This window comes from Urocitellus parryii, chromosome 13, assembly GCF_045843805.1.
Source record: "Urocitellus parryii isolate mUroPar1 chromosome 13, mUroPar1.hap1, whole genome shotgun sequence".
Classification (NCBI taxonomy): Eukaryota; Metazoa; Chordata; class Mammalia; order Rodentia; family Sciuridae; genus Urocitellus; species Urocitellus parryii.
In genome coordinates, this window is record NC_135543.1 from 63,537,886 (window position 1) to 63,552,382 (window position 14,497).

The window sequence follows — 14,497 nt, forward strand, 5'->3', positions numbered from 1 at the left end:
TCGTAAGAAGAAGGCTGATTTTAAAAGTAGGACTTTTATATTCCAAAGGCCTTGTATCTTGTACCAAGTAAGCCTGCCTTTTTAAAATAACCTCCCTTCTTTCTGCTGTGCCAGTCCTCTTCATCTCTTCCCAACCCCAGCCTCAAAACACCCCTCAGTATTTATCCAGTCGGTGACTGGGCTCAGAACAGCCGAGAGCTGCATGTGCCTTGTCACTAACTTGGAGTTTACCTGGCTACTGAAGCTTAACTCTAACACAGTGCACAAGTATTTATTAGATGTCCCAAAGGGCCTGTCATATTTCATTAAAGGAATTTTTAAAAAAATATTTAACACCAAGAGCACAGTGGTAAAGAGCCTGCTGGGTCATAAGTGATGCTGACCCCAGGCCTTGGCAAATCCAAACAAACCTGAGACTTCTGTTTGCCTCAGTTTCCTTCCTTGGCGAAATGAGGGGTTGAAGCGTGTGATTACTAATGTCTCCATCACTTCAAAAACCAGGAACTTCTTTGACCTTTAAAAAGTTCTAAAATGGGTTCAGAATGCAAATATTTCTTAAAGGAGCCTTAATTATTAAATACAGACCTAGAGACATTGATAAACATTGAGACTTTCAGAAACAAATTTTAAAAATATATTTGAATACATATTTAAAATATATTTTAATTACCCAGTTCATCATTCCCACCAAGAAAGGGCATCTTAAATAATTCATATTGAAGCTTGGATTCTTTGAGGGTCTGGCACATTTTATCTTGGATAGGATGACATAAAATACTGCCAATAGCCAACCTCAGGTTGCCAACCTTAAATATAAGTCCCACCTTGTTCACTATTCAAATTTATAATATAAACTCTTTTAAATTATACTATTGAATTGAATTAAAACTCTTTTGAGCAACTCTGGAGATAGGAATAGGATGATTTTATTGTTTAATTAGTTACAGATGTATATATATACTTAAAGAAATTGTTACTGTTATCATTTTAGACCCAGTAAAGAGAAAACTGGCCAGGTGAGCGACTCGGGAGCATCTGTGGTCAAACATGGACTCAACCCTGAGAAGATCTTCATGCAGGTTCATTATCTAAAGGTGAGTGCAGCTAGTGGCTCAAGCCAGTTATTCTGGGGCAGCATTATTTAGGTTATACAGTTGAATAATGATGATTAGTTACATGATTGAGCAAAAGCAGAAAAATTATGAATGTTGTAATGCCGTCTGTCTGGGTAGCATCCGAATGTCCTCTAATTAAAGCACTTACTACCGCTGAACAAGGGGGCATAAATCAAAGGAAGCTAGGAGAGTCCCTGCCCCGGACCTCTTCTCCCTGGCTTCCAGTTAGCCTTGAAGAATAGAACCTTCCATTTGCTCTCAGGTTCCAACCAGAGGAGGAGCAGTAAGGAAAACTTCCAAGTTGGAAAGACCATGCTGGGAGCTGAGGTGGGGAGGAGCTGGACCTCTGCCCTTGCAGGTGACGAGGGACGCTCAAGTGCCACCTGAACCGAGTCAGAACAAACAGTGAAACGTTGAGGAAGGAGTTGAGGACTCAGCAGTGCATCCTCCTGGTCAGAATATAAAGGGCAGCCTGGGACAGTGAGGTGGCACCTGCTAGGTGCACATGGGCTCCGGGGCTAAGTGACAGTGGCAATTCTGTGAAGGGCCCATCATGGACATCTTGTTTTCTCTCTTCTTTCTTTCTTGTAGGGCTACTTTCTTCTTCGGTTCCTTGCCAAAAGACTTGGAAATGAAACCTATTTTTCATTTTTAAGAAAATTTGTACACACGTTTCATGGACAGTTGATTCTCTCCCAGGTAACTGATGGGTTCTTGGGAGCTCATGATATGCAACTGAAGGGGATGCAGCATGTGGAGATTGGATTATGCCAGCATTCAAAGAGGGGAAAAGATTGACTATTTCATTCAGGGTGGAAATTATGAACACAGTGGACACAAGGAAGGTGTTTTCGGGGAGGGTGAGCTCCTTGCAACTGGGGGACAGACCCACCTGAAGCCGTCTGAGCACAGTGATGCAAATGGCTGTCCCCTGAGTGATCTTAACAACAAAACAAGCATTCCTTCTTCCTGGAGTCGTCTTTGCGGGGTTCATTATCGAAATCTTACCCTTCAGTCTGCACTTGATGCCAGGACTTCAGAGCCACCCTAGCTGAGCAGATGTCATCAGCCCGCTTCTCTTTTGTTGCCCTTAATGTCATTCCCATTATCTGTATTGTATTTTCATGACAGCACTGTCTCTTGTCTGTTCCTTCTCTTTATGTATGAGCTCATGTAGTCCAACATGTATTTAGTACAGTCTGGCACACAGTAGGTATGCTGTAAATCTTTAATAAACAGATTAAAAGGAAGACACCCTGAAGCATCAGACAGCCTGGCCCCAAGACAGTTGGAAAAAGACCCTGTCCACTCCCGTGGGTGTGGGGTGAGCGGCACCTGGCAAGGAAGCTAACGGTGAGAGCTCTGAAAACAGTGCTCATGTTGGCAGGGGTTGGACAGAGGGTGTCTTTGATCGTTGTGTTCAGACACGGCTGTGAGTCGCATCATCCGCAGCATGAGAGGGAAAGGGTGTGTGACTATAACCTGACACACCGAGGAGAGCAAGGCTGATGTCCAAGCCCTGTGCTCTTTTAATCTTTTTGGTGTCTTGAGGAGGCGATTCTCCCGTAGTTAGGAAGGCAGTTCAAAACAGATTTAGACTCCTCGCATGCTTGGTTGGCTCTGATGGGTCCAGGTCCTGCGGCTTCAGCCATTTCTCACCAAGATGCTCCCACCGTGTGTGGGACTTCCTGTGACCACAGAGGTTCTGGCTTATTTTCCATGAACTCCTGCTGCTCTCTCAACCAGCTCATTCAGTTTTTCTTTTATCTCTTTTGAATAACTTTGTTTTTCCATAACAACTTTATTGAGATAAAATTCACATGCCATAAAATTTTCCCTTTAGAAATGTGCAAGCTTGTGATTGTGCAGCCCTCAGCATGATCTAATTTTAGAACATTTTCATCAACCCCGAAAGAAATCATCAGCACTCGCTTCCCCGTCCACCCTTCCTGCCGACGCTATCTGCTCTGTCTCTGGGGATTGGTCTTTTCTGGACATTTCATAGAAATGAACCACGTGGTCTTGGGTGTCTGACTTTAGTTCGTGCAGCATGTTTTCAGGGGTTGTGTAGCATGTACCAGGACATCACTCCTGTTTGGTTTTGTTTGTTTTCTTTTTTTGAGATGGGGCCTTACTCTGTTGTTCAGGCTGGTCTTGAACTCCTGGAATCAAGTGATCCCTCCTGCCTCTGCCTTCCAAGAAGTTGCCTAGTTTTAATTGTGTTAATTGTGGTAATGCACATAAAACTTATCATTTTAGCCATTTTAAGTGAATGATTCAGTGGAATTAAGTGCATTCCCTTTTTTTTCCCCAATGATCACCATCATCCCTCTCCATCTTCATCTTCCCAAACTGAAGCTCTGAACCCATTGAACAGTGCCTCCCTGCTCTTCCCAGCCCCAGGCTCTGGCAACCACCATTCTTTTTTCTGTTTCTATGAATTTGATTACTGTAGGTGCTTCATGTAAGAAGAACTGACCATCAGGTGTCCTTGGTGTCTGGCTTACTCCCCTAGCGTCATGTCTTCAGGGCCACCTACATTGTAGCAGGCAGAACTTCCTCTCAGTTCTTTGGAGCATATACACAGAAGTGGGATTGGTGGACCACGTGGTAGTTCTCTGTTTGGGTTTTTGAGGAGCTGCTAGATCATTTCCACAGAGACTAGGGCGTTTTACATTCCACCTGCTGAGGGTTCTGGTTTCTCCACGCTTGTCAATGCTGGTCGCCTTCCGTCTTTTGATAATGGGTCTGAAATTATGTCTTCCCTATGGGTCTGAAATTATCTCCCGATAGCTTTGATGTGCGTTTCTCTCATGGCTTAATGATGTCAAGCGTTCTTTATGTGTTTATCGACCACTCGTGTCTATTTTGGAAAAATGTCGGTTCATATCCTTTGACCATTCCTTATTTGGGTTGTATTTTATTATTGAGTTATAAGAATAGTTCATATGTTCCGAACAGAAGTCCCTTATCAGATATGATTTGCAAACGTTTTCTGTTTTTTTAAAATATTTATTTTTTTTAGTTTTAGGTAGACACAATATATTTATTTTATTTTTATGTGGTACTAAGAATTGAACCCAGAGCCTCATGTATGTTCCGTGAGCACTCTATCACTGAGCCACAAACCCAGCCCCAGTATTTTCTGTTTTTATGCATTGTATTTTTGCTTTCTTGATAGTGTTCTTTACAGCAAAGAGTTTTTAATTTTGACAAGTCAAATTTTCTATTTTCTCTTTGATTGCTTGGGTTTTGGGTGTGTCGTATCTTAAGAAACTACTGTTTGATTGAAGTTTGTGAAGATCTACTTCTGTTTTCTTCTAAGTTTCTTGGTTTTAGCTCTTAGGTTTAGGGCTCTGATTTTTGTATAAGTTGTGAAGATGATGTCCAACTTCATTGTTTTGCATGTATCTAGTTGTCCCCTACCATTTCATGAAAAGGCCATCCTTTCCCTCCATTGAATTATCTTAGAACCTTTGCAAAAACCCTTTGACCGTTAATGTAAGGGTTTGTTTCTGTACTCTAATTCAGTTCCACTTATCACTATTTCTGTCTTCATGCCAGTACCACAGTGCCTAAATTACTGTATCTTTGTATTAAATTTGGAAATACTGCTTTTACAACATACTCACTATAGAAATTCAAGCAATACAGAAAGGTACAAAGGAGATCAGTCATCCTTAAAATTCCCACCACCCAGAAATGCCTACAATTGATATTATGTTACTACCATTTTAGAAGCCATACTGTTTCTCTCTGTATCTGCTCTATGTGAGGTATGTATACACCTGGAAGATTGTATATATGTGTGTTATATGTTTATGTACACGTGGATAGGAATTGTTCAAAATAATTTTATAACAGTAGGAATATATATGTATATGTATGCATATGTATGGATATTTCCCCACCCAGTACTGGGGATAAACCCAGGGCCTCACCCACACTAGGCAAGCATTCTACCACTGTGTTACATCCCTAGTCCCTGTATATATTTTTTAATGAACTGTTTCAAATTTCTCTCTAAAACTTGGTAAATGAAAAAGAAACTAAAGGGAAGGTAAAGAACTTTCTAAAATTCAGATTAATGTAAGAGAGATCATTTCCTCAAAGATTCTTCTATGGTTAAGAAACATTACTACAGAAAAAATTTGTTAAAAGGTTGAAATTGTTATTTTCCCCTTATGTATTTCATCTTATAGAGCATCAGCTTATTCACTATTATGAAAGTTAAGGAAATCAGCAGTTATAAACTTCCACTACTTCTCCTAGTTCTAAATTTTTCTTAATTATTATTATAGAGTGAGGTTTATAGTTTATTCACAGTATACACTGTAACCATACTTTTCACAGTTGTGTAGCTTTTGGTTTATTTGGTTTTGAGGGAGTATCTTGCTAAGATGGTCAGGCTAGCCTCGGACTTGTGATCCTCCTGCCTCAGCCTCCCAAGTTGCGGGGAATACAGGCAGGCACCACAGTGTACAGCCAATTATATAGTTTCAGCTCTGTGAGTAAAGGATTTCAGTGTTTGTCACCAGTCATTTTACTGTGCTTCTATATTCATGAGTATTTTATTTTGATTCAACTCTTTGTTGACCAAATTTCAATAATAACTTGGTGTTCAAGTTGCCATCTCCCAGCCTGTGTGACTTCTGGGTTCTTCCTGCTTGAGGATGCTGGCGTGTTGGCTATATTTGAATTACAAACTGGTTTCATATTCTGGGACACATTTCCATTCTGCAGAACTTCAGACATTGCTCCACTGCCTTCTGGTATTAATGCTGTAGAAACCATTGAAATTAACCTACTTTTCTCCTTGTAGACCACTTAGATGGCAGAAGAACTCATTATCTTTGAAGTTTAGTAGTTTATTGAGAAAATAGGTTGGTGCCCATGGTTTTGGGTTGTTCCCCTTCCCTCCACCCACCAAAAACAGCTACATTTTTAAACCATAGTTCTATCCTTTATTGAAATTGTCTTAATTTTATCTCTGAATGTGATTGTCCGCCTACAGGTTCTGAATTCCAGACTTGCCAGTTGTCCCTGTGTCGTGTCTTCTTTGTCCTCCATGCCTATTATTTATGAATTGCTTCTGATCTTTTTCTCCTGGACAGCCTGGGCTCCTCTCGAGCTGCCCCTTTTATTATTAGCACTGTCTTCTCGGTGCTGTTCTTTTCATCGCCATTCCTACTTCATTAATGTCTCACACTGATGGGATTTTGGTCCTTAATTTATTTCCTTTGTTTTGGAACCTCTCTTTTCTTCACCCTTTGTTGTTTTGTCATCTTTCTGCTTTCATTTTACTGAGCTTATTTTGGGTTTTTGTTAATTTATTTTATAGTGTTAAGCATTCATGGAACATTTTCTTCTTTTCCTTGGGCCACGTTTTCGTGAAGCCTAGATTCTTGGTCTCTTAGGTGTGTTGCTTCTGTGTGTCTCTTTGGTGGGTTGTCATGCTAGTTCACACAGTTGCAGGACCTTTCCTGTGAATTCTCATGTATAGGGAACATGATCCTTGCCTCCTTTCCCCACTCTTCCTGGGCTGGCTTTTCTTCCCCTCTGAGCTGCAGTTTGAGCGTCGGCCTCTGTGCGTGGAGGAGGGCGGAGGCGGACTCTGCTGTGGCCCCAGCCCGCCTTTGTTGGAGAACCGGCCCTGTGTCTCCTGCAGATGTATTAAGTGTCCCCTCGCCAAGAGTCTCGTGACCTGATAGGGCATGGCCTCCCGTCGCAGGCTTCTCTGGGTGGTGCTTGTTCCTCGGCTCCATTGGAGCTTGGAGCTCCGCTGCTCATGGGGTCCTCCTCAGAGGTCGGTGGCCCACGTTTTGCTCCTCTCTCCAGCACGCATTTCCAGTCCCTCCACAGTCAAAAGAGAGGAAAGGTGACGTTATTCCTGCTTCTTTCCAAACGTGGCATGAACACTGGTGAAGTCTGCCAGGTGTGGTCAGCGCAGTGCTGCGCAGTGCAGTGGGAGGCTGCAGGAGGGGCAGAGGGGGAGTGGGCGGTGGGGCCAGAGCCCTGGCTCCTGCCTTCCTGGCACTTGGAGCCCATGCTGGGAGCTTGTACTATTTTCTTTGTTGGGATGCTGCTGATCCTCTATTTGCTACTTTCAGAAGTTTCCTTTTTTTCTGTGTGTGTGTGTGTGTGTGTGTGTGTGTGTGTGTGTGTTTTAGACAGGGTCTTGCTACTTGCCCCTGGCAGGTCTCAAACTCCTGAACTCACATAATCCTCCTGCCTCAGCGTCCAGAGTGCTAGGACTACAGGTGCATGCCACCACACCACGCTTTTTTTTTTTCTTTTTAGTTATACATGACAGTAGATTATATTTGACTTATCATACATACACGGAGTACAACTTGCCATTCTTATGGTCATACATGATGTGGAGTTACACTGGTCGTGTATTCATATATGAACATAGGAAAGTGATGTGTCCCGTTCATTCAACTGTCTTTTCCATTCCCGTTCCCCATCCCTTTCCCCCATTCCCCCCACATTCAATCCATTGAACCCACACACCACCACCCCCATGCCAGTTATGAGTCAGCAGCATCCTCATATCAGAGAGAATTTTTGGCCTTTGTTTTTTGGGGGACTGGCTTATTTTACTTAGCATGATAATCTCTAGTTCTATCCATTTACCAGCAAATACCATAATTTCATTCTTCTTTATGGCTGAGTAATATTCCATTGTGGATATATATATATATATATATACCACATTTTCTTTATCCACTCATCTGTTGAAGGTCACCTAGCTGCTATTGTGAATTGAGCTACTGTGAACATGGATGCAGCTGCATCACTATAGATGCCAAGCTTTTCAAATACGTATTTTTAAAGGATTGTATCTTAATTTACATTGCTTGTTAGTTATTGGTAAGGAAGAATTGTGATCCAGTTTCCTTATGCAGAAGCCCCTCAGTTTCTTCCTCTTTTGCCTTACTTCTTCCTTCCCCTTCTATGACCCGCACCTGCCAGCATTTCAGTTTGACCACCCTTCTAGCTGCCACTGAATCCCTCGTAAGCATGACAGTGACTGATTCCTCTCGATCTTGTTTCTTCTCTGACTCTGCCAATCCTGTCCTTGCTTCAGCATTTTGATTATTTGCTTTGCCTTTCTTGCCCACCCATGACCATAGTAATCATTCATAAAACATTGTTAGGGGTTATTAATCCTGTGTACTTGTCAAGCCAGTGTCAGTTCATCCAGTAGAATCTATATGTGCCTGCTTTTTATTGAATACTTTCACCAGAACTAAAAAATAATTACCAAATTAGCCATGTGCCAAAATCAGTGTTAGTTTTCTAAAAATTGTAATGCTTAATTTAGTGTTGTTAGGTGTTAATCAAAACAAGCTGTCTGGGACTGATCTAATTAGCATATAGATTATAGGGAGAGTAGGGTTTGAAAACCGAAATTTCAAGGAATGTGTTATTTCTAACTGTGGCCTGGGCTTGGAACCATTGCCTTGGACTCAGATTCAGTTTCAACTCATGTCCCTCTCCAGTGACAGAGGTGTTTATTCTCAGGCGTGCTGCAGAGGTGACCCACTGGGACCCTCCTATTTGTTGCTAACTGACTTGCCTGGTGGTGCTAGAATGAGCTGTGAGGGACAGCCCTCCTTCTCCAATTAGATCTCGAAGTTGCTTTCAGAAAACTGCCAGCCACTGAAGGTGAGAGTGGGGAGAGATGAAAGAACTGAAGAGAAGCAGCAAGGGAAATCAATCTTAAGAGGCACAATTCTGTTTATTTCATAGTGTTTTGGTGAAAGAAGAGTCTACTCCAGGGTGTACGCAGTTTTACAAGAGGAAGCAGAAAAACCAGTGTTTTGTGTTTAAATTTTGGGTCTCGGGAAGGAGTAAGAAGGACTGGCTGGGCCGATTCTGTGGATAGATGCACAGGACTGCCTACCTGAGAACCGAGAGCCTTGTAGAGCCATGGCCTGCCTGCAGGATGGAGGACCATCCAGCTCTGCAGCCGGGATGTTCCCACAGATGCCAGGGGGTGGGTGTGTGACCCCGGCAGTCACTGGCAGCCTCTGGCCAGCTGCTGTGTTGCCTGCAGACCTCACCTTGGAGGCAGGAAGCGGCAGATTCTCTAGAAGGGTGGCCTGCCAGGAGCAGGAAAACCATCTTTCTTTAAAAGTGGAGCAGGGCTTCCAGGGAACGTCCTGTGTTCCCACGGAATTCAGGATTGTTGCACTTCACATTCCTGCACAGACAGGGCCCAGCTATAATTGGAAAATGCAAAAGGGCAGAACTAAGGTTAACTCTGAAAATTTCCTGCTTCTCATGCAATTAAATTCTCCCCCTTGTTAAGTTAATGGAATTTTTCCCACATAATTGAGTAAAAATTGCCAGGCAAATATGGGGTAAGCCGGTGTGGGCTATAGGAGATGATGACGTCATTAGTAAAAAAGTTATCATTGCAGTATTTGGATTTTTAAAAATCAAAAGTCCTGCCAAGGGCTGGGGTTGTAGCTCAGTGATAGAACGCTTGCCTTGCACGCGTGAGGCCCTGGGTCTCATTAATTTCTAATTGGATGCTTTACAAAATAATTTTTTAAATAATAAAAATAATCACTTTTAGGACTTTGAGCAAAACAGATTTTTGCATACCAAATCCTGCTCTTGTTTCCCTTGGCATTCTTCTCCAAGTATCCCTGGTAGGTGCCTTTGTAAGGCATTAATTAATTTGGAATTCTATCCCCCTTCACTTTTATGACATGATCTGTACTTTAAATATTTTGTGTTCATTACTCCAAGTGAAGGAGCAATAGAAAAGGAAAGTCTTAGAAGAGAAGAGAACTTGCAAGGAATAAATCTTTTTTTTAGTACCTTAATAAGGAGACCTTGCCTCTGATAGAAGTGGACTGTGACCTCCTAGGAACGTGTACAGGTGGGACAGCTGGCTGTCCAGTGTAGCCGTGACCGCACTTCAGTGTGAGATTAGGGAAAGAACCCCTCACCCTACAGATCGCAGGTTCCTCCTGCCCTGCGAGTCCTTCCGTTTCCTGGTGGGGAGAGCAGCAGCACAGTCAGAGCACTGGGTGGACTTTGGTCAGGAGGGACTCTCATTTGCCACATGCATAGTGGGTCACCTGGACTGACTCTTTCAAGGACCCATTTAAAAAGATTATTTTCTATTTGTTAAAAACTCCTAGTGTAGATCTTCTTTGTTGTTCAATATTATCAGGTTTCCAGAAAGTTAAATATTGTTCTTTGTTTCATGTTTATAGTTCTCTAAAATGTATCTTGTTCAGCATTCAGATGATGAAAGTGGACCCTAGGGTTGCCCACATAGCAGATAAAAGTACAGAATAGAAAAAATATAGCCAAATTTGAGTTTCAGTAAATATATAAAAATATATTTTTTTGCATATTTATGCCCCCAGTTTAACTGGGCATTCTGTATTTTATCTAACACCACCAATCAAGATTAAATCAAATTCTAAGAGAGATGGGCTGAGAAGTTGGGTTACAATACACAAGGTACAAATTAAATATAAACAATCGTTCATATTTGAATTGTGTAGGCCTTATGTTTTAAAAGAGTCCTTAACTTTTAGAGATATTTAGTAGAACATATGTTGATACAATTATGTAATATTTGGGATTTGCTTATGAATGCAGGAGGCAGGGAAGTCAGGGGGCAGGACTGGCTGTGGGTTGGTGAATGTGAAGGCTACTTATCCTATTCTGCATACTCTTTTATTGTGTTTGAAATTTTCACATAAAAAAATGAGACAGAGGGAGACAGTCATCAGTCTTGCCTTAGGTTAAGGAATTCTATCATGTAAGCATCTCAGATGTCCAGCAACTGAGGTTTGTGCAGTGATAGGAGAAGAGGCTGTGGATGGAGACCAGAGCTTCTCCAGTGTGTTCAGAATTGTGGACATCTTTGTTCCTTGATCGACATGTTTATCAACTTGACTTTTGTTATCTTTCCTCGGAACAATGCAGGCGAGTTGCAAGTTAGTTTCCAGCCTCTGCAAGCGTAGGTTGTTCACGGGTTATCCAGGAAAGCTCCTGAGGAGAGGACATGGGTGAGTAGGGAGGGAGGACACTTGATACCCTGGCAGCTTTTGAAAGCATTAAACACCAAATAAACTGTCGGGGGTAGGTCAGAATAACAAGCACTATGTTTTTCAGCTCGGTTATGGTTTTTAAAAAACTAATCTCTCTAAGTGACTGGACTGAAGTGCTGGGAAGTCAGTAAATTGAGTCTACAGTCTGATGAGTTGCCTAGTCTTGCTGGGCTAGCAGGTGAGCTCTCAGCAGCTGGGAAGGCTCAGTCTCTGGCGTGGTTCTGGCAGTTACTTACTGATGGACATCTTTAATGGTTTACTTTTTTCTTATTCCAGGATTTCCTTCAAATGCTGCTGGAGAGCATCCCAGAAGAAAAAAGGTAAGGTCCAACTTAGGAATTAAGAGCCCAGTTTTACTTTTACTGTTAAGAATGACCCTACCATTGTTTGGCTTGTTACTTCCTAGAAGTTCAGTTTTCCTCTCTTACCAAGGCCCTGGCTCAACCAGTGGAGTCACTGGATAGACAGTCATACTTGGGGATAGGCCCAAGTGGACAGTGGAGGCCAGTGTGTCCACCTGAGATTCCCAGAGTTGGAGTCCCAAAAGTGTTTTAGGAGGCAAACAAAGACCATCTGTGGTCTCAACTGCTGTGGAAAAGAACAGTGGAGAAGAAAGTTTTGAAAATGGGGGTGCCTCCAGTAATGTGGCCTACTAAAGGGGACCCTTGAGTTGGAGGTGGGTGGTGAAGTCAGGCCCTGGTAGGTTCTAAACCAGGTCTGCTGTTCCTCCTGTGAAGCTTGGAGTGGGTCACTTCCTCCCTCCACGTCTGTTCTCCACCTTCACTGCTGAGGCTTGTCAGTGACCAACATGGTCACCATATCCTCACTTTAAGAGCATCCAGAGGCGGTGTGTACAGAGACCACTCGACCCTTGGCACTCTTCACTGACATCACCATCCAGGGGTGGTGAGAAGCCGGCATTTATTGGGAGTTTATTTCATGAAGATAGCCATTTAATCCTCAAAACAACACTCTTTGGTAATTGTGTATTTATCCCAGTTTTACCAAGAAGAGGACAGGGTACCAAGCCTGAATTTCATGGCAGTCTGTGGCAGGGCTGGGATCTGAGCCCAAGCATCTGGCTCTAGAGTCTGTCCTCTTACCCACTATATTGCCAGTGGGGAAACTGGGGCTCCGGGATGAAGTGGCTTTTCCACACTCCCTTAGCGGGCGAGATAGCACAGCCTGGAGCTGGGTCTGTGTCATTCTCACTCCCTCTCCTCTGTGTGCTGCTCAGTACGAGCCCACTGTCCTGAAGGGAGGAGATTCTCATCCTTGCAAGTGTTCAGTTGTAGGCTGCCAACCTCCCACGGGGTTTGTAGAGGAGGTTTCAGACCCATGTTTTAGGTAGACTATATTCATTCCAATTTTTACTTCTTATATTTTTTATCTTAACTTGGACCCTGCAAGTAAATACCCTGAAACTGTTTCCAGTAGCAAGATTGATATTCAGACATTAAAGAGGGACATCTTGAGAAATTAAGTGTCTCTTTAAAAAAGAGCTGACATTACTCTCCTCCTTTCTGACCTGCAGATTTAACTGTGTTTTTATGCACATAACAGATTTCCAATTGTGGAAATGAATTCTTTAACACAGATGAGTCAGATTCATGCAGGACGAGTCACCTACATGTTGATGAGCTGCTTTTACATGCTTTCTAAATTGGGTGTCTCAGGGTAAGGTGTCTGGGCTTATGCTGTCAGACTGGGTGCAGGCAATGACATGAAAAGTCAGGAGAGGACCCAGGCCCATGCAGATGTGGAGATTTTTTTCCGAATATTGGATTTTTGCCTGGCCTATTTTTGTTTAAACTCCCCCTTATTCCACCTTCCGTTAAGGAAGACTCCAAACTCATTCCTCAGCAGGTGAAAGGGTTATTATGAGTCCTTTTCTTTTTTTAACAGTAGAAACACACATAAAGGAAGCCAGTGCACCACAGAGTTAACGTGTCCGTCCTATTTGGTGACTTCCTTGTCTCTGCAGCTCCATTTGCAGCTGGTGGAGCTTGCAGGAGGCCTTAGTCATTGGCCAAGACACTCAGTGGCTCAGGATGCTGCTGGAGATCCATGCCTTGTTTTGGAAGGTCTTAAATGTTTCAGATTTGCCATCCTTTTTTTTTTTTTTTTTTTTAAGTAGACATATGGGCTTTTCTTCATGCAAAAATCACATCAGATGTGGCCAGTATTCTTAAGATCAAGAATAACCTGCAAAATGTATATCCTCCTCTCCCCCATTTTTTTTTTGTACCTACCCCAAAATAACTTTTTCAGGTTCTATAATAGAATGGAGCAGTTTTCTTTAAAAAGGAAAAGAAAAGAAAATTCACAGGCATGGTGTCTTACCTCCTTGGGCTGTTACCAGACTCTGTTCTGTGTGATAACCACACATTCTTTCAGAACTTCTTAGAGCATAAATATAGCAATTTTCACTGAAGCAACAAAGTGCATTTTTAGTTTGGGAGGTCTCTCTTTTAATCTTCTTCATAATAAGGTTATGGAGTTCATTTGGATGGCCCCTGAGCCCTCTGGCTCTGGGACCTGGATTTTATCTTGTGAATATTTATTGAGTCAACACATGGGGCCCACAAAGAGATTTTGGTTGTAATTGTGGAAGTTAAGAGCAGCGTCCCTGTCTCAATGTGGCCACCGACCACATGGCCTTTGCTGGGCTACCTCTCCTACTTTTGTGTTTTCCCTAGCATGTTTAGGCCTCTTTCTAAAAACTCTCCTTAAAAGTTAAGGTGATTTCATTTCTACCATGAATCTACGTTAGCCAGTATACTGGAATATATTTTTAAGACTTAAACATCATTTTGCTTGCTAACTAATCTCAGAATCTAGTTCAGCTATTAAAACTGACTGTTTATCCTATTACCTATGCAACATATTGTACCAATTTTATCTAGGTCTCCAAAGGCCCCACACCTACCCCCTGGAGCCTCTAATCTTTGGCTCCGGTTGCAAACTGATCCTTGTGCACATCTGTTAGGCACGTGAGCTGCTCTGAACAGAACAAGGCTTTTCAGCTCAGACTAGTCAGCTAGTGTCTCTGTGTCACAGCCCTGTGTTGTTCTCTTGCTTCCATTTATTTAACATTCTCTATTGAGTGTCTCTCATCCCAGGTTTTAGGCGGGATGCTGGGAAACGGAGAAGAACAAATCCCAGGCCCGGGCCCAGCTCCCAGGAAGCTCGTAGCCAATTACTGGGGCAAAACAGGCCATTAGGAGCAGCGCAGGCTGTGAGGTTCTGGGTCCTGAGGGCGCAGAGAAAGGTCTCCCCTGTCCTAGCCTCAAG

The 14,497-nt window shown here is 42.7% G+C and overlaps 1 protein-coding gene across 1 annotated transcript in view; it reads left to right on the forward strand.

Moving 5' to 3' along the window:
* Aopep (aminopeptidase O (putative)) overlaps nt 1-14,497 on the forward strand; it is a 309,373-nt gene that overhangs the window by 189,258 nt on the left and 105,618 nt on the right. The window contains exons 8-10 of the mRNA XM_026401975.2: nt 992-1,094; nt 1,707-1,814; nt 11,480-11,523. Of these exons, the coding sequence (XP_026257760.2) occupies nt 992-1,094; nt 1,707-1,814; nt 11,480-11,523 (255 nt within the window). The remainder of the gene's footprint in view (nt 1-991; nt 1,095-1,706; nt 1,815-11,479; nt 11,524-14,497) is intronic.